The 27,476-nt window shown below is 36.6% G+C and overlaps 1 protein-coding gene across 1 annotated transcript in view; it reads left to right on the forward strand.

Moving 5' to 3' along the window:
- Positions 1-27,476, forward strand: part of SPEF2 (sperm flagellar and cilia associated 2) — an 88,265-nt gene that overhangs the window by 35,738 nt on the left and 25,051 nt on the right. Inside the window, exons 19-28 of the mRNA XM_086770466.1 lie at positions 1,403-1,542; positions 3,111-3,238; positions 3,339-3,477; positions 7,544-7,681; positions 9,201-9,361; positions 10,196-10,382; positions 11,525-11,690; positions 13,694-13,795; positions 18,116-18,254; positions 19,585-19,814. Coding sequence (XP_086626592.1) covers positions 1,403-1,542; positions 3,111-3,238; positions 3,339-3,477; positions 7,544-7,681; positions 9,201-9,361; positions 10,196-10,382; positions 11,525-11,690; positions 13,694-13,795; positions 18,116-18,254; positions 19,585-19,814 — 1,530 coding nt within the window. The remainder of the gene's footprint in view (positions 1-1,402; positions 1,543-3,110; positions 3,239-3,338; positions 3,478-7,543; positions 7,682-9,200; positions 9,362-10,195; positions 10,383-11,524; positions 11,691-13,693; positions 13,796-18,115; positions 18,255-19,584; positions 19,815-27,476) is intronic.

The following is a 27,476-nucleotide window of genomic DNA, read 5'->3' on the forward strand; positions in this document are numbered from 1 at the left end:
GTTGGACGGAGCTCTGAGCAACCTGATCTGGTTGGAAATGTCCCTGCTACATGCAGGGGGGTTGGACTAGATGGCCTTAAAAGGTCCCTTCCAACCCAAACTATTCTGTAATTCTATAAATGTTTACTCCCTCTGGAGAAATAATCCCTGTGGTCAGTTAATAATGTCTAATTTCATATTTATGTTGATAGATTCCAAGCTGTCTTACACGATTAGGTTGATAAGAGCAGAACCAAGGTGTGAGAATGTGTATTAATTTGTCAGACATCAGTAACATTCTAGGAGTGGTATGGCAAAGCAAAATCCAGAGGTTAGTTCTCAAAATATTTATCAGAAGCTGAAGTAGCTGGAGTATTTTTTGGTCAACAGCTTTGTTCTTTTTATAAAGTTAACTCAGGAGAATGATTACAGTTATTCCATTGAAGCACTGAGCAAGACAGTATTTTTCAGAGGCAGACTTGTCACACTTAAAGTAAAACAAAACACATCTATTCTTTAAATGTTAAGATTCTTTCAAACAAAAAGACAAGACTGTTACAACAGTGGTTTAATTCAAGCCTTTTTATTTTCTTTGAGTATTTTCAAATCGATAACAAAGCTGGCCAGAGTGCATACACATGATTCTGAGCAGTTAATTAATGTTAACTAAAAAATCTAGTGGTTGTAGGGTCCTTCTACAGTCACTGAGGAGAAGCTGATTTCTTTCCCGAGGTCAGTTCAGATGCTAGGGTTGAATCATACTCTGAAGCTACTAACTACATTCAGTATTATTTTGCTATACTATAGGTTATCAGGGTTAGTTTTTCACTTCCTTGTTTCTCTACCACATGATCTTTTCTGTCACTTTCTTTTTTCCCATCTGTCATCTTTCATACTTCTCAGCTTCTCCTCAGAGTAAGGTGTGTTTTCCATAGTAGGCCAGATTTAGCTCAATTTATCCGTTTGTTTCTTCTTCAGTGTTTGTTTTTCTTGATTCACTCTTTCCCAAGTCTAGCATGGAAGCTATAATTGTTTACATCTGTTCCTTAACTGAGCAGGGAGTTCTTGAAATCACAGTAGATATAATAAATCTCAGAATTGTATCAACACCACTGTCCTCATATGCATACATACATATATCATACATACATATATGCATACATACATATGCATCATTATATTCCTATTTCTCTCACACTGATGGTTTTAGAAAAGTATCAGTCCTCCAAAATATAAGCTTAACTGGAAAGTGATTTTATAACTATGGCATCACTGATTTGATTAGTGTATATTTTGATGATTGGCACCTAAGTAATGAAATATTGAATCTGTTCCAATATTTTGAACTTGTCAGAGTAGCATACTTCTATTTATTGATATTTAAAATACATTTGAAGGTACTAATTGTACATTCATATGCAAGGGTCTGCTCAAGAAAAATCATCAGGGGAAAAGCTTTTACCAGTTACGCCTCAGGATCCGCTTCCTGCCGTTCCTGAGGCACCACCACCGATTGAACCAGGATCGGATGAATATATTTATGTAGATGAACCACTTCCAAAGGTACATTCATTCATGATTTAAAATCTTAGGTATCAAACTATATATTTTCCTCAGTATTTTGTGCATATTCTGCATAAACCTTTTGTCTCATTGCATGTGTGTACTCTTGAGTATTTTTTAATGAAATATACACTAGCACTGTATTACAACTATCTAAAAAAACACGTAACAGTTTCTACTCAAATATATAAAATAGGGAAACATGCTTTAAAATTTTGTTCATTGATTTTTTCTCAATTCTTCACAATGATGGTGAAGAATAGCAGATGGATGCCAAAATAACAATACTTCTTAATATTATGAAATACAAGCATAGACCTACTGGCTCAGTTTCCTGTCTCTGACAAGGGCCAGTTGTGCATCTTGTAGAAAGAATGTAAGAATGGGAAGAGTGTGCACTGATCTTTCTCCTAGGATAATTTTTTCTAACACATTTTCCCTGAGGATATCTTACTAGCTTATAAGAAAGATGATCTGAAATTCAGGAGTTTCTTGAGATAACTTTATATCTGTATCTTTGTGTTTAGTAGCTCTCAATAAACTTTCCTTCCATGATAATGTCTAGTTGCCTTTTTTGAAGCAATGTACTTTTTCATCTCTGTGATATACCTTGCATGATTATACTCTTTCTGAAAAAAAAAAATTCCTGTCTCTTTGCTTTAAATCTGTTGTTTGCTTGGGTCATTTGATTGCCCTAGTTCTTGAATTGTGAGCTACACTGAATAATAATTCTATAATCACTCTCTGAAGGTATTTAAGATGTGATGGGCATCTATTACATCTCCCTTCTTCATTTTGCTCAATTTTGCTTTGCTTCTCCAATCTGGTCATAATCTGTGTAACTCTTCTCATGTGGAACAGTTCAGTATGTTCAATCACGGTTCTTGCCTTTCTGTTTGTGTTCTAGTTCTAGTGTAGATTTTTTGAGATGGGGACCTGGGACTGCATGCAGTATTTGAGATGTAGATTTGAAGGGTGCATAATAATGCTTTGTATTTTGTTCTGTAATTCCTTTCCTAGTATTTACCAGTTTTGCATTCAGGACTGCAATTATTTTGCATATGCTGTGAATCTTTTTCTGAGTGGCTAAAGACCATAACTCTATATTTTGGGTTTCCTCTGGCCATGAACTTTATTCTACGTTTCATGAGGCTCGATCAGTCAATTGTCACTTTTGCACCACTAAGCAGTCATCTTAGATTTTTTACTACCTTGAACATTTGTGTTCCACCAAATTTTGATACTTAAGTACTCATTCTTCTTCACTTAACTTATGAATATATCAAAACCCACAGATACTGGAGTATTCTGCTGGAATTTCCCATTCATTTGGAGTACTGCCACTTTTTTCCAAAGAAATGCACAGGATGCACAGGATAAGGATAAACTATGTGTTTGTACACTGTCTTTAATCAGGTGTATATAGTAGTAAACCATACAAATACATAGTGAAATAAATCAATAATATGATTGCACGGAATAGTCTTTCTTATATTTGCTAATGCTACAGCTAAATAGGTTACCAATAAATGTGTCAATTAATTTTGATCTTTTTAAAAAATTCATAGGAGATACCTGATTTTTTAGTACCTTACTGGGAAATGGTGGAAAATGCATATGTGAATACAATCAAAACTATACTTAGATGCCTAAGGGATGAACAGCACTCTGTGATTTATTACTTAGCAGATATTAGGTGAGTAGAAATAGTAACTTATTACATTAATATTTTGTCTTTTTCCTGTGGTATCCTATATGTCTTTTAACATCAAAATTATTTTTACCAAAATCCACAGAAAAAAATTCCAAGATTATTTGAAGCGTCCAGATCTTAAGCAGAAATTTGTATCTAGGTGGCAATCAGATTTTAATTCAGTTGCTGATGACATGCGAGAAGATGAGGAAACAAAAGCAGAACTACACCAAAGAGTTACTGTAAGTAAATGGTGAAAGTTATAATATACCCTAAATTGTATACAAACTTGATGTAACATGAATTTTATTATTATTAAATTTATTTTTAATTTTACTATGCTTAAACTATTTCACTTCCTCTTATATATAAAGTGTTTTTCACAGTTATTTCTCTGATATTTAGCCATATCTTTCTTATGTCAAGCTTCTTTTTTTTGGTTATACTGTTGTATTCTGGCACATTGTAAAATAGATATTTCTCTTTCTTTTTCTGTATGTTTTATGGTTTTCAGAGATTTTATTCACAAGTTTGGACATTTCTATCACATTATAACAAATCTTGGCAGTCATTTAGTTTTTCCATAAATTATATATGGTAATATAAGTCTTCTAAAACTGATGCATACAAACAACAAGGGAATTTCTTTGAAATGGTTTGACTCGGGTAGATCTCTGCTAGGTCATACATGTCCTGAGAGCTCTTATTCACAAAAATCCATAAGACTAAGCATCCTAACAAGTTCAGAGTCAGATTTAACGTAGGCAGGAAGTAGAGCTGTCTTTGAATTTATCACATTCCCACTTCAGAACAGATATGATTTTTAGTTGAAATCATATCAGGAAATGCTCCCAGAGAAGGGGAAAAAATGCTGGCAACATTGTAAGTTGAAGAGAACACTGGCAGAATCATGGATGAATTCACTAAGATGCGAAAAGCATTGGACTTCCTCTTCTATAGCATTATTTCAATTGAATGAAATAAAGAACTTAAAAATCATCATCCGTATTCCTAATTTCTACTAAATGGAATTATAAAAAATTGCAATCCCTCTCTGGAGGGGAGCCCTATATTCTACAAATGTAAAATTTTAAATATTTGGCCTTTCAATCATAACAGAAATCCATGTTTGATATTGTACATTTCAAGTTACCTTAGGAGGAGGAGTTAGTCCCATATGATGCAGAGAGACTCACATACTGTGATAAGACTAAGCACAGCAAGTAAAGGCAGTTTGGAGTAAATATATGACTTCCAGGATTTCTGTTTCTGAATGACCTATTCTAGTTCTTGTGGATCCCAAACCTGTGGGTGAATGTGAAGTTGATAATTCCCCTATGCTTTTAAGCGCTGCCCATTGTACTTCCCTGAATGTGAGAATCATGCATCCTTCATGCATCCTTCCTTGGTGCTAGAAAAGGAGAGAGAGTAATAATCTGCAGAATCTGTGGAATATTTTTCCTCAAACATTTCAGCTTTCCCAGACTGTTCAAATCTGTCTTCTCAGCTGGACCCTTTCTGAGATACTGTCCACACTGGAAGCTGCCAAGCTATGAAATCTGAAAATCATATTTATCTGATATCAACTGGAAAATATACATTCCACCCAGTTTTGCAATGGGTGAAAAATCCTTCAAAGGCCTAAAGCCCAAAAGGCAGCCAAGGCTTTGGAGTCCTAAGATCCAAACTTGTAATAGAATCACTGTGGATAACATCTGCTTCAGCAGCCCATCTCTGTCACTCTGTCTTTCAGCAATTTCTCCAGCTTCCCTCTCATTCCATCACTATCATCAAACATGGTCTGTGGCTTGGTCTCATTACCTCTCTTGTTCTAGACAGGAGAGGACTTAGCGCATACATCCATTTTTCTTTATTCACCCACTTGAAAACAAGGAAAGGGAGAGAGAAGCTACATGACTTTGAAAAAAGGAAGAGTGATGAGAGAGAAAAAGAAAAGAGCTGCATAAAACATGCTTTTAGCTTCTTCCAGAGGAAGATACCTCACTGTGTCCCTCTCCAGCTATTTCTACTGCTTACAGTAAATCAAAACTGTAACTTGAATAACATGAGGACAAAGAAGAAAATCCTCCTCCTTACATGTCTCAGGAAGGTACTAGAAAGAGCTGTACATCAGTTTGTACAAAACATCAGTTTGTTTTGTTTGTATTGTATTAGGTTTGTGTGTCAGGATTTTGGTAGCAGAGAGGCTGCACAGGTGACTTCTATGAGAAGACACCAGGGACTGCCCCCATGTTGGGCAGAGCAACTGCCAGCCAGCTCCAAGACAGACCCACTGCTGGCCAAAGCCAAACCAATCAGTGATGCTGCTGGTGCCTCTGTGATAACACATTTAAGAAAAGGGTAAAAAATGCTGCGTGCCAGCTGTGAAAGAGGAGTGAGAAAACGTGAGAGAAACAGCTCTGCAGACACAGAGGTCAGTGAAGGAGGAGGAGGTGTTCCAGGTGCCAGTGCAGAGATTGCCCTGAGGCTCATGGAGAAGACCATGATGAGGCAGGCTGTCCCCTCGCAGCCCATGGTGAATCATAGTGAAACAGATATCCACACTGCAGCCTCTGGAGGACCCCACATCGGAGCAGGTGGATATGCTCCTGGCAGGAAGTGTGGGCTGTAGAGAGGAGCCTAACCAAGAGCACGTGTTCTGGCAGGACCTGTGGCCCATGAGTGACCCACGCTGAAGCAGTCTCTCGCTGAAGGATGGGGTAGAAAGAAGCCATACTGGACCAGTTCATGAAGAACTGCAGCCCATGGAAAGGACCCATGTTGGAGAATTTAATGAAAGATTGCATCCCATGGGAGTAACCCCTCAGTGGAGCAGGGGAAGAGTGTGAGGAAGAAGGAGCAGCAGAGATAAAGCATTATGAACTGGCTGCAACCTCCCTGCACTGCTTAGGGAGGGGAAGAAGTAGAAGTGTTAGGAGTGAAGTTGAGCCTAGGAAGAAGAGGGAGTGGTGGAAGTTTTGTTTTATTTCTCACTATTCTACTTTGTTATTAATTGACAATAAATTAAATTAATTTCCCTAAGCCAGGTCTATTTTGCTTATGATGGTAATGGGTGAGTGATCTCACCATCATTATCCAGACTCACAAGATTTTCCATCATATTTTCTAACCCTGTCCAGTTGAGAAGGTAGAGTGATAGAGCAGCCTGATGGGCACCTGGCAGTCAGCCAAGGTCAAACCACCACTGCAAAACAGATAAATTGTATGCTTATATCTTTTTTATTCAGTAGTGTATCCTTATGTGAATATCCTACAGTGTGAGACAACTGTGAATATCTGATAGCCTTCACGCTGACTACCTTCTGTGCCATCACTGATGTGTTAGGTAGCCAAGGACTACTCATTTGTGAGCTTCCCTGTGACTCTTGTCCAATAGAGGACAACTGGGTTTGTCTGAAGTCTTTGGACAGGGAGGAGAGAAACGGGATCTGACATACTAGGCTGAGACTAAGACCTGGTGAATACGGAATCACTTGTCTCCTGAAGCCTAAGCTCCTCATTGCAAGGCTAGTAGTCTGGAACACTTTTTCTCTTTATCCCAAACAGGTCAGGTGGGTTAGAACTGCTTGGAGGCCAAGAGACAGCTCATCTGAGCCTACCTTAGCTCTGTATTTAATAGCACTCTTCCTATCTCCTTTTATCACATAGAGGCCTGTCATGCTACTTCCTTGCAGAGATCACAAAGGGAAACAGAAGGTTTACATGCATGTTGTATGTTTAGTAGGTCCTCAGTGCTGTCAGTGAGCCACATAGCGCTGCTGTTAGATGAAAAGCCCTTAGATACAAAGAAGCATCCACTTTAAAGAAAAATTGAATGGAGCTATGCCAATTGGAAGAATAGTTGAACTCTGACATAGTTTCCTCAGAATTTTTCATATTGCATATTCCCTTAGAGTATTCTTTTTGTAAGTGTATTAGCAAACCATTCAAGTGGAAATTGTTGGTGCAATTGGGAGCTTAGGTATTCATACTCTCATGTCTTTGTCTAGCTTAGATCTCTCTGCCTGGGGAAAGCAAGGCAGCCTAGTGTTGTCCTCTTCCTACGCGTTCATCTCTTATCTTTGGATTCTTCTATCTGGCACATTTATTAAGCTACTTTCTGTTAGCTCCCTTTAAGTGCGTAACTCATTGACCAAGCTTTGACATTTACAAAAATAAAGAAAAAGTCCCAAATGGGAAGGTGCCCTATGCACAGGCAAGCAAAACCTACAATTTTTAATAATAAATATTAAAATATATTTAAATTTCCTTTCATAGTTCTTTCTCATATTTAATTTTGTGGTTTAGGACCTAAGAGATCTTCTTTGGGATATCTGTGATAACAGAAGGGAAGAAGCAGAGCAGGAACGAACTGATATCATGAATGATGGCTGGTTACCAGATCACAGAGGGATTACTATGAACCATTTCTTTTCACTCATGCAGGTATGGTCCTACCAGCACTTATCCATAAGTTAAGGTTGGTATAGTAAGGAAATTATTAACTGTGTTTTCCAAGAGTCTAAATAATGCCCTAAATAAAGACTTAAGACAACCAACTCAAAAGAGAGGTCTAAATACATTTGGACTATATTTATATTGGACTTGATGCAAGTTGGACTCCATGATCCTTATGGGTCCTTTCCAATATTTTATGATTCTATGATAAATATCAAATGACTGCTGACTAGCTGAACAACATTCATCCTGTAATTAGGATATTTATATGACTGTGTATTTTTTAAAATACATCTTATATTGTATGCATAAGGGAGCTAAATTACAGTAATATTATGGAACGTAAATCTTGTATTTATTTCCTTTTGTATTCAGTTATAACTTTGCAACCCTAATTGTCTTCTAGCAGAATTTCATGGATATGTGTGAAGGCATCCAGAGGAAATTCACTATGAATCTAATTTGACCTACCTTATGTGGATAGGCAGAATAGCCATTTAAAATTACAAATACATCTATGACCCATAAATAAAGCTTTTTTTTTCCTAATGAAAGACGCAACATTTTTCCTTTCTTTACTTAGTATATAATGCCCCAAATAAATGAATTATTAATGCTAAAACTACAGAACTAAAAATATAAATACTGTATCTTTATGTTATGGCTTTGTTTGAGAAAGCCAAAAATAGGCTTCTTTGGTCTTGAGCTCTTTGTCTGTGGTTTTTTTCTGTGGGAAGTTACATATATTCCCCAGGTGTTTCTGTTACTGTATAAACATATAGATTTGATTAAATACCGTTTATCAGATTTCTTTCCACCTTTCTGTGTAAACACTGTTATACTAGAAGATATTTTCTCCTTAACTTATGGATAAGTGCTGGTTTACACCACAAGGGCTTTATCCTTTGTTTTGTGAATGTGGTTTTGTGCATTTTCCCATGAATATTTAGTACTGTTTTGTCAGTTAGAAACTAGCACCGTTCTGTATCAATAACTCAAAACATGACAGGTGTTAAATGTTTTTTGAATCATATTTAGTCTCTTCCAAGACCATTCACACAAAAAGATACTTAGATGTGTAAAGTCTGTTGATTTCTTTGGACCATAAAAAACTATATGGCTTTTAAAATTTTCTCCATCACTCATTTATTTTATGCTATTAAGGAACTGAATTATTTTGAACAAAAAGATCCCTATAATTTGTTGGTACTGGTATACTTGCTAGTATAGAAATACATATATATCAAAGCATATTGTAATGAGATTTAATGCATCAAACATTCCTATTCTAACAACTAATAATTTTATTAAACCTTAGAAATACTTGTGTGAAGACATTAAAAATGCAAGTAGAAGTATGCGTTAAATAAGCTATAAATTTTCAAACAAATATGGTTATGTTTGTTGTTCTCCTCAAACTATTAGAATTTAGAATTTTTATTTAAAAATAAAACAGACATTTGTTTTGTCCTGTTTTCAATTGCAATCTCTGTCCTTTCTTCTTGAGGTTGAAGTGGATCGTTTCCAAGATACAAAGAGACTTCTTCATGACTATTATAGGGCAATGGAAGGAAAAATTCCATCAGATGACAGTCAAGATTTTACTAGAATCCCATTGTTAGATATTGTTGATGTAGAGCAGAAAGAAGATCTAAACAAATCAAGAAGGTAGAAACATGTTATTAAATTGTACAAATATCAACAAATACAATGCACTGAGAGCTTTGTGGGTGTACTTGAGAATATATGTGTGTATATTTTAAAGGACAGGGAAATAAGAATTTTTAACTACCAGTTATAGTAAGATAATAATTCTGAGTCATCTTATAGGTTTAATTTGTCCCTAATTTTCCTATATAATTTTCACTAATGCATCTCTGAATTATAAAACATTTTAAAAGCTGCCTTAGATTGAAATCTGCTATAGAAATGTTTCCTACTTCCCTCTGTGTCGCTAACAGTTTCCAGCACAATCCTCACATAACTAAGGTAAATATTATTATGGAACATTAACAGGTTTAAAATTTGCACAGACAAACATAATTAAATGAGTTATATAATCACAAGTATAAGTCAAAGCAGCCTAGAAAGACACAGAACTCAATGCCATATTAAAGGAAAGAGATGCCATCAAATAATTTCAGAATATCAAATATATCAATAATGACAGCTGGTTTTTTTAATACTTATAGTTCATTTAGAAACCATCTGAGTAATCAGGCTGTTCTTCTACCTGTGTGGAATGTTTCAGCAGATCACAGAGTCATGTAACTTAGCTTTAACCATCTATTATTATTCCTTAGCTTCTCTAGTTAAACTAGCTGATTTTCTTGTCATCCACACATTTTACCAGTTTTGGTCGTAAAGTTCATCCATTTCGTGTTGCTATGGTAAATTTTGAAAATAGCACTCTCATTCTCTTAGTATATTCTCCAATATAGTTAAAAATTAACACTTTTTGCAAGGAGATGTGTGAATGATGCTTTATATTTTATTTTTAAGGATTCCTCTAGTTTCTTGGAAACTGCCTTCCCCAGAAATAAATATTACCAAGTCAAAAAGCAGTGGAACTCTACAGGAAAGTGGTAAGGATGAGAATTCTCCTGAAAATGGAATGTCCACATTTGGAAAAGATGAAAATCTTATTACTGATACATGGCAAACAGCAGTAACAGCAATATCAAATATGGTAAGGAATGTTTTGTTTTCTTAAACATTTCTTGATCGGACAGTCAAAGCCTTGCATTCGGTATGCAGCAAAAATGCACTGCCTTAACGCTGTGTATCTCAATTCCCTGTCTCTTGCTCTGTCTGTGTTTCTATGAGGAAAATGTTGGCATCTGTGTATTATCAGATCTCCAGCACCTCTGTATTTACAGCTGACCTCTTTATTCCATTACTGAGACAAATACTTTGAATGTTGACTCTATATAGAATCATAGAATAGTTTCGGTTGGAAGGGACCTTAAAAGGTCATGTAGTCCAACCCCCCTGGCAAGGAGCAGGGACATCTTCAGCTAGATCAAGTTGTTCAGAGCCCCATCCAACCTGGCCTTGATCATTTTCAGGGATGGGAAATCTACCACCTCTCCAGGAAACCCGTTCCAGTGTTCCACCACCCTCATAATGAAAAATGTCTTCCTTCTATCTAGTCTAAATCTACGTCGCAACAGGCCCTGCTGAAAAGTTTCTCCTCATCTTCCCTGTAGGCCCCCTTGAGGTACTGGAAGGCTACTAAAAGGTCTCCCTGTAGGCTTCTCTTCTCCAGGCTGAACAGCCCCAACTCTCTCAGCTTGTCTTCGTATCTACTTCTTCCACGATTAACTCTCCCCTTATCCCAAAACAGAAGTGTGAGAAGAGAGACAAGTTTTATCCTGTGATGCAATGTTTGCTCAAAACTTGAATAACCTAAAAATTTATGGTTACATTCTTTTTTGTAAATATCTAAAACAAACTAGGTGAGCTTTTCAAATTGTTAGTTTGTAAGTTCTCTTTTTCTTTTCTTTCCTATCATTTTAAAATAGGTTAATTTCTGTATCCTTACAGTGTAAGGCGCATACTGTTTATTCTTAGATTTCTCACTTTCTCCTAGACTACCTGTAATGGGTTACAGGAACTAAAATCACTATTTCCTTGTCTTACATTTTTGCTGTAGAGTTTTTTTTTTTATAAAGAATCAAAATGTAATCAATTTAATTAGTTAAAATATCTCCTTTCTTTTATCTATGCATGTATATTTCAGCAAGTACTTTCAGTACATATAGTCTATTTAAACAGTAGTTGCACAGTCTTGATATTAAGTACTTTACTATGTATGATTATGATTTCAAGGTAACTGCTGAAATACAGTCTAAAGAAATGGAGGAAGAAGAAGAACGTCGGCAGCTAGAACAGAAAGAAGAAAATCTGAAATCTTCACGGACAATGTCAGGCAAAGCTACTAGGAAAGACGCCAAAGATAAGAAAAAGCTTACTTCCAAATCAGCTAAGAAGAAAGGTATTTGAAATGCAGACTTTGTTTTAGCAGTGCTTGAAATTATTGAAATGTAAATATATCAGTAATACAGAAAAGAGTAAGCAAAGACTTAATTTGGATTTAATTTCTCCTTTAAAATGTCAAAATTGAAAAGATGGTAGTGATAAAGGGGTGCAGAGGCTTTTGAATGGCAATTGCAGTTATTTAATCATATGTGGTGTTACTATGTAGGAATAAATATGCTAAATAGAATTTAGAAATTAAATATGAATTTTTCTCCATGAGCTGTTTTAGAATTGAAGACTGAGAACTAGCTTATCAAATCAAATTAAACAAAATTTCATTGAAATCCTCCTACTTTCCAGCAACAAGTCAAAATATTTTAAATATTGAAATAAAAGTACTGTAATAGAACAGATAAGTTATCAAATACCCTAAGATATTTTGGAATTAATTTATCAACCATATAGTAGCATGGATCTATCAAGGTCTATCATTTTTACACGTAACTGTAACATTGTGTAAATAAAGCACATAACATCTAATGGCATACATAGTCCTAAAAAAGAGCAGACTCCCATTGAGGTAGACCTTGCACATGGGCCTGGCAAGAATTTGTCCAACCAGGTGAGAATGAAAAATTTATTTGCAAAAGAGACAGACCTAAAAAACCCTATTTCTTTAGCATAGCAATTCAGTCAGTCTGCTGGGAGGAATGCTGGCATGCAATGCTGTTTATATGCTTTTTCATAAATACTTCCTTGAGCAGGTGGTGGTTTAAGTAACTTACACTTCTTTCTGTAAAATGTCATAGCTTGAGCAGGAAGTAGCATAAATCTTGTCTTTTTTTTGTAAAGACATTCTATATAGTAAGAGAGGGACTAAAGCACTGCAGGTGTGAGGGTAGCCTGCAATTCAGGTATTGCATTTCCAAGTGAGAAAGCTGTAACCGCAGAGTTATTATGCATGAAGCAGCTGAGTTTTTTTTCTTTGACAGAGATTTTATTTGCACTGTCGTCAATGCTCTCTCTCTGGTTGATTGTGCTCATAGTACAGTGAATAAGCACAGACCTGCAAATACTTAGCCACATTGACACCTAATAGGAAACCTTAGATGTGTGCTCAGTTCCTCAATCCAGCCAAGACAGTAGTAGATTTTCAGATTTCTGGAAAAGCTTTTGTGATAAAAAATCAGCAGCTATCACCTATCATACGCTAAGTAGCTAGGTTGGTGTTTGTGCCTTGCTTCTTAGAACTAATTTTTTTTGTTCAGATCTGGTACTAGATGAGTTACCTGAAATCACAAATGGTGGAACTGATGTATCTGTAACTGAAGTATCAATATTGATTTCAGGCCAAATACAGTGTTACTGTAGTGCTCCAGCAAGAGAAGAATTCCCTAAGATACACCTGCAAAACGGTTTAGAAAGGCGTAAAATAACATACCTTTTTTTTTCTTCTGACATATTATGATTTTTTAAAAATAGCATTATTCTTTTAATTGCTTTGATGATAAGCAATGTTAGTTACTAACATAGCATTTTTACTACAGTTTGCTAAACTTGCATTTGCTCCAAAATGAACCATTATAATTCAAAAGAGATTCATGTGCTAATTGTCATAAATTGGTAAAGGCTAATTTCAAAGAGGACATTTTGATCATCTAAGATCACAATAGAGGCACACCTATTCAGTCATGATTTTCTGTTCAGAAATACATTTTAGGATGTTATTTAACCAATTTTAATACAATTGTATATACTGCAGTAATTTTATGCTGTGTTAATTTTAGCATGTCTTGCAAATGTAAGTCACATTTGAAGAAATCTAAATGTGTTATATTTACATAAGACACCTGAGTATTCTTATAAATGGTCACATCAAGTAAGTTGGAAAGTGATATTTTTCACTTAAAAAGATGTGCTGTCTTGTGAGTGCCTGTGTACGCACACACAAACTGACTAGCAAAGTCCAAAGACTGTGGGGGGTCTACTTTCCTGCAGGACCACCCTCTGCTCCTTCAGTGGCTGAAGTCGATCCAGATGCTATAAACCCAGAAGAATTAAAGAAACGAGAACTAATGCTTAAAATAAAGCAAGAATATTTCAGTGCCTTGAAACATGAAGGTATGTTACTATTTGATTACATATATTGGAGGATGATTGTTATTTCTAATATAGGTAATGTAATAGTCAAAACTAGCCAGAAACTCTTCCTGGGAAAATGGATAGATAAGTAAGAAAAGGTGAGGAGAGAAAGGAGTGTCTGTAGAAATTAGAAATTTTTTTAGGGTTGTAGTCATCAGTGATTTTGTAGTAAATACACTTAAAATAGAAATGTTTTTCATTCTTCTTTTTGTTCTCTTCTGTTTCATTTAATTTCATTTATTTTTCATGACTAAGCAAGTATTCATTATGAGAGTTTAAGTTTCACACAAGTGTTTAGCCACTCTTCAGTATTCATAGAATCATAGAATACTTTGGGTTGGAAGGGACCTTTAAAGATCATCCAGTCCAATACACTGCAAGGAGCAGGGACATCTCCAACCAGATCAGGTTGCTCAGAGCCCCGTCCAACCTGGCTTTCAATGTTTCCAGGGATGGGGCATCCACCACCTCTCTAGGCAACCCGTTCCAGTGTTCCACCACCCTCATCAAGAAAAATGTCTTCCTTCTATCTAGTCTAAATCTACGCTCTTTTCATTTAAAACCATTACCCTTTGTCCTATCACTACAGACCCTGCTAAAGAGTTTCTCCTCATCTTATAAGCCCCCTTTAAGTACTGGGAGGCCGCTGTAAGGTCTCCCTTGAGCCTTCTCTTCTCCAGGTTGAACAGCCCCAACTCTCTCAGCCTGTCCTTATGGGAGAGGTGCTTCAGCCCTCTGATCACCTTTGTGGCCCTCCTCTGGACTTGATCTAACAGGTCCATTCAATTGAATCAAATTCAGTCTTTGAAATTATTTGATCTAGGAAAGAATTTGCTGGCAATTATATATTTCTTTGATACTCTTCTGAATCCCTCTTCCTCAAGCTGTATCAAATTAAAGTAGCAAGACACATATTTTGTGTTTATTCTTCTAAACTGGTTTCCAGACATCTTTCCAAAACCTATGTATTGTTCAGTGCTTCAGTCTCTATGTCTTTCTTACCCAATAACTTCCAAGCCAACCAATCAATTTCAGCCAAAAGTAGATATCTGAAAAATCAAAGTCCCAAATTGAAAATGGGTTGAATTTTTTTTTTTTTTTTTTAAGATAGGTTTAAACTAGAAGAAAAAGACCTCTTCTCACTACAGGGAACATAGAACTTAGCTGTTAGAGATTCTGTTTGGCAACAGCTGGCAATCCCATCATGATGTATGTTACCTCCTTGACAGGACTAACTTTTGCATAATATTTATTATGAAAAGTAGAGGGCATATAGCAGTTAATGAATGAAACACAAATTCATAAGGCTTCTTTAGGTCCACAACAGACCAAATGCTTGTACATCTACCACTTTCAACATGGTTTAATCCAAAAGCAGTTTAGGAATCAGTACTCTAAGATTTTGGCATAAAAAGAGAGGAACGGTAGTAACTTTGAAGATCTTAATAGCATGAAGACAAACTTCAGTGATTCATTGACAAGTTTGGTCTTCCTGAGATTGCTTAATTTTCATGTTATGTTTAGCAAAAAGCCAAGACAAGAATCTAAGGAAGACTAAATATGTCGAGCTATATTTTCTAATGGCACAGGTGCATAGCTGGTACATTTAAGGATCATCGTTTCACTTGCAGCTGTAGTAACTGGATGCTTGTGCTTTTGGTTATACAGATACATATTTAGATACCTGCAAAGTCACTAGCGGTGGACAGTTTTTCAGTTTTTAATGTTCATTTCATATTCCATTTATCAGTTCAATCAATGTGCCTTGCTTTTTACTCTGCAACTGTTAAGAGAGCAGCTTTACCAGTGGACTGTGCACTACCTGCTTCTGAAAATGCAGGGAGACAAACATTGTCATACATTTATCTTTGTAACATACTGAGAGCAGCTACTCAAAGAAAATGCAGAGAAGTCACAAATAAAGCAGCCTTAAACTGTATTAAAGAAAGGTGACTAGATAGGCACAAAACATCCTCTAAGATACTTTCAGTGGCATAGAACCTTTATGTTATATCTTTGCCATCCGCCGTAGTTTAGTCCCACTCGGGACCAAGCTATGCAGTCTCTCCTTCACTCCCCTCACCCTCTGAGGGAATGAGGGAGAGATAAATATAACAAAAAGGCTTGAGGTTTGAGAGAAGGACAGGGAGAGATCTTTGAAGTTACCACTGTGCGCAAAACGGACTCGACTTGGGCAAACTATTAATTTATTATTATTAATAAAACCAAAGCAGGATAATGAGGAAGAGAACAAAAACAACTCCCCTCCACCCCTCCCTCTTCCCAGGCTTAACTTCATTTCAATTATCTCTACCTCCTTCCCCTCCCCAAGCAGCACGGGGGAAAACAGGGAATGGGGGTTATGGTCAGTTCATCACTTGTCACTTTCCTTTGCTCCTTCCTCCTGACATTCCTCCCCTGCTCCAGCATGGGGTCCCTCCCACAGGCTGCAGTCCTTCGTGAACTTCTCCAGTGTGTGTTGTTTTTCCACAGAGTGCAGTCCTTCCAGAACAGCTGCCCCAGCGGGCCCTCCACGGGCCACAGCCTCCTTCAGGCACCCGCCTGCCCCGGCGTGGGGTCCTCCCCGGGCTGCAGGGGGATCTCTGCTCCTCCGTGGGCCTCCATGGGCTGCAGGGGCACAGCCGGCCTCACCATGGGCTGCACCACGGGCTGCAGGGGAATATCTGCCGGGAGCAGCGTTACTGCTCCCCTTCCTTCTGCACTGACCTTGGCGTCTGCAGCCGTTCCTCTCACCAGAAATTCTTCATAACCAGCTCAGGCAGACGCCTCTCAGGTTCTCTTCACATCTCCTCTCCTCTCCACTTCTTGCAGCCGGGCCGGGCCGAGTCAGGCCCAGTCAGCCGCCCGGCGGGAGGCCAGAGGGTGAGGGCGGCAAGGCACCTCCCCGTCTCTGCCCCCACTTCTGCTTCTTCATGTCTTCATTCTTTTCATTTTTCCCCTTCTTAAATATGTTATCACACAGGTGTTACTACTGAACATTCTGCTACCAAGTGGCTTGGCCCTGGCCAGTAGTAGGTCCGCCCTAGGCCCGTACAAGTACACCAGACAAAGGCGGAACTTCTAGCAGCTTCTTACAGAAGCTGCCACTGCAGCCTCCCTCACTAAACAAAACCAACACGCCATCAAATAAAATAACCTTCTGTGAGACCCAAGTCCATTTTATGTTCAAAATTTTGAATGTCAACTCTTTCTGTACAGTGTTGCATTATATTCTGCCTGAGAAATAACATTAAAAGGACATGCCTTGTATTTTTCAGGATCTATCTTTCTACATTGGTTGGCTAAAGAAAGTTTCAGCCTCAAACCTAAGTATTTTGAAAACTTAGAAGTGTATAGAAGAAGGATTATAATGTAAATAATTTTACAGTATTAACTTCTAATTCACTGTACCAGTTACTATACAATATTAATTATTTAAAAGATTCTGTACTATAGAAGGTTAAATATGAAGAAAAATCAACTTGAATGCTGAATTTGCTTTCAGGATTGTAAATAATCCCTTGCTACTGATCCTCTTTTTTTTTACTTTTCTTTTGTAAGGCTCTGATTGTCTTTCAGTGCATTCAATATATTACCTTAGATGTATTTTCATCCAGTTGTCATCCTTTTCACTTTGGACATTGCTAACATGTTCCCATTTCTTGTCCTTTTACCTCCTTATTTTAAAGTATTAGCTTCTCAATGAGAGACTGATTATTTTTAAATTTGGTTTACTCTATGCATAATTTTGGTAGAGGTGAATTATTTTCGTAGTGCTCACTAACCAAACTCTTTCCTAATGCAGCCTGAGTTTTAAGGTATAAAATAATCATATGTAGGAAGCAAAGCCAATGAGGTTAATTTTAAAGGGCTGGAGATTAGAAACAGAAAAGCAAACTTTTATTATGATTAACATACATAATGATTTAGTTGTATTTTCTTTAAAATTTATCCATAACAGGGTACTCGCTTTTGCATCATTAAGGTTCTAAGTCTGTTGTGTAGTGTTAATTTAGTTCTGTGTTACTATCTATTTAAACATCCCCTGCACTTTTGTATTAGTTTTATTGAGATATTTTTTACCTTGTGAATTCCGGTGCTTATAGAATACACAGTTTTTAAAAACACATGGTACAATAGGGGTGATTCTGAAAAATAATTTGTTCAAGAATATGAGAAATTAAATAAATATTTTACAACCTAAGTACAGGTTAACATGTTAAACTTCAGGCAGTTTAGACTGAGAATTTTCCTCAAATTTTATAAATATTAATTATTACGACATTACTGTTTAAACAGAGGTAGCCACGAAATCTCGACTAGAGCTTATAAAAGAAAAAGCTTTAGCTTTTGTTGAAGAGCTAACAAGGAAAGCAGAAGAGGCTTATAAAGATATGGAAAAGTGGCTTGGATCCAGGTTCCTGGCAGAAATGTCCAGGTAATGTATATCCAATTCTAAACAGGAACTTTTTTTTTCACTATTCCCAGTAGTTATTTATATAGAAGCAAATAATTGGGGAAAAAAATGTAGAAAATAGAATTTCATTTCATGAACTGGAATTTAATTTTATCTTAAATACTTGAATGGAAATAACTAATTTCTTGGATGATTAGGTCTGCTGGAAATAGTAGAGGTAATAATCAGTTTTGCTGTTTTTCTGGACTACAGATGTAGCAGATTTATGAGCATCAGCAGTATTTCCATTTCCAACCTGTTGCTCCATTTAGTAGAAGCCTTTGTATTGTTTCAGTGGCCTCTGTAACTTTGGCTTGTGGGGGTTATTTTATTTCCTGTGTTTTACACATGCTGCAAAATTCCACCTACTGTTACTATCACCATCAAAATTATTTCAATTTCCATTTAAAAAAAAAGTTATCTGCTGTTTTTCTGTTCTAGTAAATAAAATGTGCTTGGGACCACTCTATGATGCTTAGGCCATCTGGCATAGAATGGCCTATGTCCATATCATTAGAGTATTACTCTCCAAAAGAATGGGGTCGCTGCCTTTTGGAAAATGTTTCTGGCTTTTACTAACTTTTGAAGCATACCTGGGACAGTGCTAGTTGGACCATGTTAGGCAAGTCCAAGACAAGAGACATGAATGTAGGATGTGAAGGCTCTTAACAGACAGTAGCTCAAAGAGGCTGAGCTCTGCCTGCCAGCCAGTTTTATTTGTTCTCCTAACAGTAACAACAGGTACAAAAGACACAACATTTACAGAACATCATGTCCTTTGACCTAACACCTCAGGCTAAACCTGGGTCTAGTTGAACATCAAGGACAGCAAACTTCTTTCCCTGTGTAAATTGTACTCCTTACGCTTGAAACAGGAGTTTGTATGCCCTTCCACAATGCTACTCTAGAAAGTGCTTTGTACATCTAGGATTTAGGGGCAAAGCAAAAGACAAGGCATTGAGATAGGCTACAGGATTATTACTGATGGAACATGTGTGCCCTATAAAATCTATGTGTCCCCTATAAAATTTATGGAATAAAGAAAGTCTTACTCTTTCATATTTTTCCATCAGGTATCTTCTGTGGGTTAGATCTGCCTTTATGTACATTTCTTACCACAGTGAAAAGATTTCTTGCTGCTGGAAGAGGAGTACATATCATAATGATTTTGCTGAGTACAGAATTCACACGGAGGATTTGTAATTCTTACTTCAGGAAAGCTCTTAGAGTTTAAACAAATTAAAATTTGAATCTAAGTTATTAATATTGTGTATTAAAAGTATTCAGTTTTTTTGCACTTACACTTTCACAGTGTTGAAAAGCTGATTGAGGTTGCACGACACCACATTGAGAGTTCTAGCAAAATTCAATATGAAATTACTTTAGAAGAAACAGATTTCTTCATCGGCAGTGATGTGAAAGTGATTCCTGACCCTCTTCCTTCACCGCCAGTTCCAAATGTAGAGACCTCTGGAAGTGATACTCTAACTATTTCACAAATTACAGCACTTCATAAGCAGTTTCTACGGGTGGCACCTAAAGGTAAGAATTTTTTTTCTTTTTAATTCCTGAAGGACTGTCAGTTACCAACTTAAAATTTAAAGTAACTGCTGGGAGCTACTAAACATTAGTTACATACATTGTTAAAGATCATACTACAATTAAAGATCGTGCTAGATACAAAAGCAATGTCATAGTGCATAGTATTAAAAATGTGGAATACCAGGCTACTTGAAAGGTTTTAGTCTCTTTGCTATGGGCTTTATATCCTCAAGACCTTGTACTTAATATTCCTCTAACAGGTGTTTCTGTAACTGTAAGAGTGGTAAGTATAATGCTTATTTTGCTTAAAGATAATTTCACATGCAAGTCTTTAACTCATTTACTAATGCAGAGCTCAGCAAACACCGAAGCCATATTATTTTAAAACACATTTTAAAAGAAATCAGTATTTTCATGAAACTGTTATATAGGGTCTATTATAACTATTAACCATTATATTCTACAAGTCAATGTGTGGCAGTTGTTTTCAGTGATTTACCAGTGTTAGCTCAGAGGTGTTTTTTTTTCCTTTGTACATGTGTTTATTATGTACCGACCCTCTAATTACGGGAACCTTAGGCTTAGGATGCTTGAAAAGACTTTCTTGCAAAAATTAATACTGCTGTATAAATGTTATAAAATAATTCAGGTAGGGCAGTCTTAAGCTGTGATGGAAAGCAGTTAAACACATATTGGCAGAGGGTTTCATTACTACCAATGTTTCATATTATAATTATAATTTTAGTATGATTGCCACTAAGATTGTGAAAGTCAATGTGTAAGCACATCTTTACAATTTTGGATCCAACTCTTCCAACATAATAAGACCACAAAGGCACAATTAAGTTGAATTTAATTCTTTATTCAGAAATACTTTTCATGTATATTTATGGAGAAATTCCACTTTGGTTTTGAGCATCAACTTGTTTTAGGCAGAAAGATGTTTACAGTGTTCCTTTAGAGAGATGCTTATCATCTTACATTTAGTGTAAGAGCATAGGGGTGTGTGTGAGCACTCCAAACTTTCTATAGAGATTGAAGTAGCAGATAGTATTGCATATATAATGCCATGTGAAACTAGAAATCTGTACATTTGTAATCATTAGATAGTGCCATAGAGGTGAAACACAGACACCAGCTTAACTAGTCATTCTACTTAAAACATTTTCTTTTGGTTTTAAGTCATTTATTCATTACAATATTTATAACTAAAAAATTTTGTCTAGTACAAACTCTAATATTCTTCATGTGTTTAAGACAGAACAACTAGTTTCCTTGTACATTTGAAATAACTAGCTAAAATAAAATAAAATCTTTATCTTTCTACAATACTATCTTCTTGAAAATATTATATTCACTAAAATAATCCAAGATGACTTCCGCAGGTATTCAAAAAGTATCTTGACTTAACAGTTACCAGACAGTAGAAGTTCTTTTGGGACCTTATTTTTGTAGAATCACAGAATGGTTTAGTGTTAGAAGGGACCTTCAAAGGTCATCTAGTCCAATCCCCCTGCAAGGAGCAGGGACATCTCCAATCAGATCAGGTTGCTCAGAGCCTCATCCAACTGACCTCGAATGTTTCCAGGGATGGGGCATCCACCATCTCTCCAGGAAACCTGTCCAGTGCTTCACTACTCTCATTGTAAAATATATCTTTCTTCTATCTAGTCAAATTTTACCCTCTTTTAGTTTAAAACCATTACCCTTTGTTCTGTCAGTACAGGCACTGCTAAAAAGTTTCTCCACATGTTTCTTATAAGCTAGTAAGATATCCTCAGGGAAAATGTGTTAGAAAAAATTATCCTAGGAGAAAGATCAGTGCACACTCTTCCCATTCTTACATTCTTTCTACAAGATGCACAACTGGCCCTTGTCAGAGACAGGAAACTGAGCCAGTACGTCTATGCTTGTATTTCATAATATTAAGAAGTATTGTTATTTTGGCATCCATCTGCTATTCTTCACCATCACTGTGAAGAATTGAAAAAAAATCAATGAACAAAATTTTAAAGCGTGTTTCCCTATTTTATATATTTGAGTAGAAACTGTTACGTGTTTTTTTAGATAGTTGTAATACAGTGCTAGTGTATATTTCATTAAAAAATACTCAAGAGTACACACATGCAATGAGACAAAAGGTTTATGCAGAATATGCACAAAATACTGAGGAAAATATATAGTTTGATACCTAAGATTTTAAATCATGAATGAATGTACCTTTGGAAGTGGTTCATCTACATAAATATATTCATCCGATCCTGGTTCAATCGGTGGTGGTGCCTCAGGAACGGCAGGAAGCGGATCTTGAGGCGTAACTGGTAAAAGCTTTTCCCCTGATGATTTTTCTTGAGCAGACCCTTGCATATGAATGTACAATTAGTACCTTCAAATGTATTTTAAATATCAATAAATAGAAGTATGCTACTCTGACAAGTTCAAAATATTGGAACAGATTCAATATTTCATTACTTAGGTGCCAATCATCAAAATATACACTAATCAAATCAGTGATGCCGTAGTTATAAAATCACTTTCCAGTTAAGCTTATATTTTGGAGGACTGATACTTTTCTAAAACCATCAGTGTGAGAGAAATAGGAATATAAAGAATTAGTATGTATGCATATGAGGACAGTGGTGTTGATACAATTCTGAGATTTATTATATCTACTGTGATTTCAAGAACTCCCTGCTCAGTTAAGGAACAGATGTAAACAATTATAGCTTCCATGCGAGACTTGGGAAAGAGTGAATCAAGAAAAACAAACACTGAAGAAGAAACAAACGGATAAATTGAGCTAAATCTGGCCTACTATGGAAAACACACCTTACTCTGAGGAGAAGCTGAGAAGTATGAAAGATGACAGATGGGAAAAAAGAAAGTGACAGAAAAGATCATGTGGTAGAGAAACAAGGAAGTGAAAAACTAACCCTGATAACCTATAGTATAGCAAAATAATACTGAATGTAGTTAGTAGCTTCAGAGTATGATTCAACCCTAGCATCTGAACTGACCTCGGGAAAGAAATCAGCTTCTCCTCAGTGACTGTAGAAGGACCCTACAACCACTAGATTTTTTAGTTAACATTAATTAACTGCTCAGAATCATGTGTATGCACTCTGGCCAGCTTTGTTATCGATTTGAAAATACTCAAAGAAAATAAAAAGGCTTGAATTAAACCACTGTTGTAACAGTCTTGTCTTTTTGTTTGAAAGAATCTTAACATTTAAAGAATAGATGTGTTTTGTTTTACTTTAAGTGTGTCACTTAAGTGTGACAAGTCTGCCTCTGAAAAATACTGTCTTGCTCAGTGCTTCAATGGAATAACTGTAATCATTCTCCTGAGTTAACTTTATAAAAAGAACAAAGCTGTTGACCAAAAAATACTCTAGCTACTTCAGCTTCTGATAAATATTTTGAGAACTAACCTCTGGATTTTGCTTTGCCATACCACTCCTAGAATGTTACTGATGTCTGACAAATTAATACACATTCTCACACCTTGGTTCTGCTCTTATCAACCTAATCGTGTAAGACAGCTTGGAATCTATCAACATAAATATGAAATTAGACATTATTAACTGACCACAGGGATTATTTCTCCAGAGGGAGTAAACATTTATAGAATTACAGAATAGTTTGGGTTGGAAGGGACCTTTTAAGGCCATCTAGTCCAACCCCCCCTGCATGTAGCAGGGACATTTCCAACCAGATCAGGTTGCTCAGAGCTCCGTCCAACCTGACCTTGAATATTTCCAGGGATGAGGCATCTACCAACTCTCTATGCAACCTACACCATTTGTTCACCACCCTCATTGTAAAAATTTCTTCATTTTATCTAGTCTCAATCTACTCTCTTTTACTTGAAACCATTATCCCTTGTCCGATTACAATAGGCCGTGCTAAGAAGTTTCTCCCCATCTTTCTTATAAGCCCCCTTTAAGTACTGGAAGGCCACAATAAGGCCTCCCTGGAGCGTTCTCTTCTCCAGGCTGAACAGTCCCAACTCTCTCAGTCTGTCCTCATAGGAGAGGTGCTCCAGCCTTCTGATGATCTTTGTGGCCCTCCTCTGGACTTGCTCTGACAGGTCCACGCCCTTCTTATGTTGGGGGCTCCTGAGCTGGATGCAATACTGCAGGTGGCGTCTCACCAGAGCAGAATAGAGGGGCAGAATCACCTCCTTTGGCCTGCTGGCCGCACTTCTTTTGATGCAGCCCAGGATACAATTGGCCTTCAGGACTGCAAGCAGACATTGACAGCTCGTGCTTTTCATCCACCAGTACCCCAAAGTCTTTCTCGGCAGTGCTGCTCTCAATCCCTCCATGCTCCAGCCTGTATTCATACCAGGGGTTGCCCCAATCCGTGTGCAGGACCTTGCACTTGGCCTTGTTGAACCTCAGGAATTTCACATGAGCCCACTTCTCGAGTTTGTTCATGTCCCTCTAGATGGCATCCCATCCCTCAGAGTTGTCGACTGCACCACTCAGCTTGGTGTTGTCTGCAAACTTTCTGAAGGTGCACTTGATTCTACTGTCTATGTAATTGATGAATATGTTAAACAGTACTTGTCCCAGTACAGACCCTTGTCACCGACCTCCATCTGGACATTGAGACATTGACCACTACCCTCTAGATGCAACCATCCAACCAATTCCTCATCCACCAAACAGTCCACCCATCAAATCCATATCTCTCCAACTTAGAGAGAAGGATGTTGTGTGAGACCATGTCAAAGATCTCACAGAAGACCAGCTAGATTACATCCATAGGTCTTCCCTTGTCCACTGATGTAGTCACTCCATCCTAGAAGGCCACTAGGGTGATCAAACAGTACTTGCCCCTCATTAAGCAATGCTGGCTATCTTGAACCACCTTCGTGTCCTCCATGTGCCTCAGCACAGCTTCTAGGAGGATCTGTTCCATGATCTTCCCAGGCACAGAGGTGAGGCTAACAGGTCAGTAATTCCCTGGATCCTCCTTTTTACCCTTTTAAAAAATGGGTGCAATGCTTCCGTTTTCCTTACCATTGTCCCAGAGAACATGCAACAGCATTATTCTACTGTCTGGTGACTATTAAGTCAAGACATTTGCCTTTTTGGATAGCCAAATTAGGATGGGAAGCACAAGCTATGCGAGTGATCTTTAAAATACTTATCCCATTTTCTTACACACTTTAAAACTGTATGAATCACAACTCAGACTTCCTAAGGCAACCATTCCTCTTCATTTTAGAGACTCTACAGGAAGAGTTAAATCTCTCCTCTCCTAAAACATCAGGCAAATTTTTTCACATCCTTCTGTCTCTCTTTTCTATAGAATGCTCAACAGAAAATGCATGCCTCCTCAGTCATCAGTCTCTTACTGAACAAAAGGAAAAACACTAAAGCACCCAGCACACTGGCAGTAAAACTGTTGGATAGCTGCTCCAAAGGAGATTTAAAAAAAAAAAAAAAACTAATCCCTGTCTTGGAGAATCTCTAAACAGATCTAGATTTGTTGCCAGACATCTTAGTCTTCTAATTCTTACTCACTTGACCAGTCCTCTGAGCATTCATAATGGAAATCTACTCATACAAGCACATGAGGCATAGATTATAAGCCATATTCTATTTAAATAGGATAAATCTTCCAATCTTCTGTAATCTTCTGTACTATGTGAATAGCAAAATTCCTGTTCTGAAAATTGAATATTTGGCTTATTTTCTATAGCATTATTGAGATTGCATGATGAAGAATTTTACCCAGTAACCCAAGCAAAACAAAAAGTAACAAAGAAGAAATTATTATGTTGGAAAAAATAAACGTCTAAACAGTTTTCTCAAAGGGTATTTGGCTAATGTCAAAAGATTGTCTTTTCAAGCTATGTTTAACAAATTGCCAAAATGAAAGCAAAAATGGAAGTACCAACATACTTCAAAATTATTTGGTATTCGCAAAAGAAATCTTATAAATACTGCAAACAGCTTTGTGTTTCCTAGGAATATAAAGTATTCAAGAACTGCTGATTCATCATAGACAACTTTGTTCTATCCTGCACGCTTGGTTCCTGATGGAAACACATTACTCACCATTATAAGCACCAATGGACAGAAAATATGACCTGTGCTGGACCTTCCTACCTACTGACACAGTCTTTCATTTGATAAGGAAATATTTAAATTATTAATTTTTTATTCTCCCAAGTGCCATTGCCAGAACTCAAGGTGGCTCTGCAGTATTTAACTTCACTAACTCCTTTGATCAATTTGTTAGCAGTGCTTTAATATATTATGTCAGGAATGTGCCTGTTTTTCATAAAAGGAACCATGGCAAATGGAATTACTAACACTTTTTTTTTCTTTTCTCTTCTACAGTATCTTTGGATGTGTTCTGTTCTTATCCACAAAAGTAAATTAACCATCAGTTAGATCTCATCCCCTTTGATTCCCTTTAGCACTATATTCTTCCTGTCTCCACATCTGTTATCAATTCAATTAGCATACATCTGGAATTTCTCCATTTTCTTCTAAAGATGCTTCAGAGAATGCAATTTTGGTAATCTTTTGGACTACCAAACAAATCAAAACAGATTCAATCCCAGACTTTTGTTCTCCATCTTATGACTGAATTACACACGGGAATTTTAAATTTTATTAATTTTTTTCACAGTTGTGATTCTCGTGAACCATTTCAATTTGAATTATAAAATTGATTATTAATCAGAAAAAACTTTAGTCATGCTTTAAAGATTTCTATATTCAATATCCAAAAAATGTTTAAAATGCATATTTAAAAAACTGTAAAATTGTCTGCCTAGATATGAACTATCCACAGTAATTTTGCCTAATCTCATTTCAGATTTGGCAAACATAGAGAACAGCCAATGACCAAATTGAATTGCTGTTTCTTTTTATAAGAGTCAATTGAGTTTTACTGTGTTGCTAGATTTGGAACAGATAGGCATATTAAAGTGTGCATCTAGTTCAGCTGAAATTTTTTCTTTTTAATAGAACATTTTGTTGACTGCAACAGTCAGAATTATATGTTGACCTTTGAATAGTGTCTATAGGTTATGTTATCTCTTCACAAGAACTTCTGTAGAAATAATTCAAAAGCTTACAATAGTAACTCACATGATCTGACTTTGATGTGAATAGGGAGTGAAGTTCTTATGTGAGTGTAGAAATAAATTTGTCATCTTTAACTTTTGTCTTTTCTAAGACTCAATTTCATTCCAATGTGCTTTTTTCAAAACTGGAAAATAACAAAGACTATGTTTGTAGACAGATGAAGTATCTTATACTAGACAAACGATATAGATAGAAGACACCAAACTTTTAGGATATAAAGCCCTGAATCAGAGATCCAGAATCATAGAATGGTTAGGGTTGGAAGGGACCTTCAAAGGTCATCTAGTCCAACCCCCTGAATAGATACAATAGCTCTTCCTACAGATAGTGGAAAATTTGGTAATTCTGCTGACTTAGTTTCACTTACACCTCCTGTTAAGTCTCTTACTAAATAATGTATGTTATTTAATTTTAGAAACCTGTAACTGCCTACAGTGTTTAAAATTTGTTTATCCAATTACTTCTATGAAACATTTAACATGTTTGGATATATTTCTGTGCACTTGAGTATATATATCCAAGTATTAAGATCTCGATCAACATGAAGAGG

This window comes from Chlamydotis macqueenii, chromosome Z (genome assembly GCF_036417535.1).
Source record: "Chlamydotis macqueenii isolate bChlMac1 chromosome Z, bChlMac1.mat, whole genome shotgun sequence".
In the NCBI taxonomy this organism is placed as follows: domain Eukaryota; kingdom Metazoa; phylum Chordata; class Aves; order Otidiformes; family Otididae; genus Chlamydotis; species Chlamydotis macqueenii.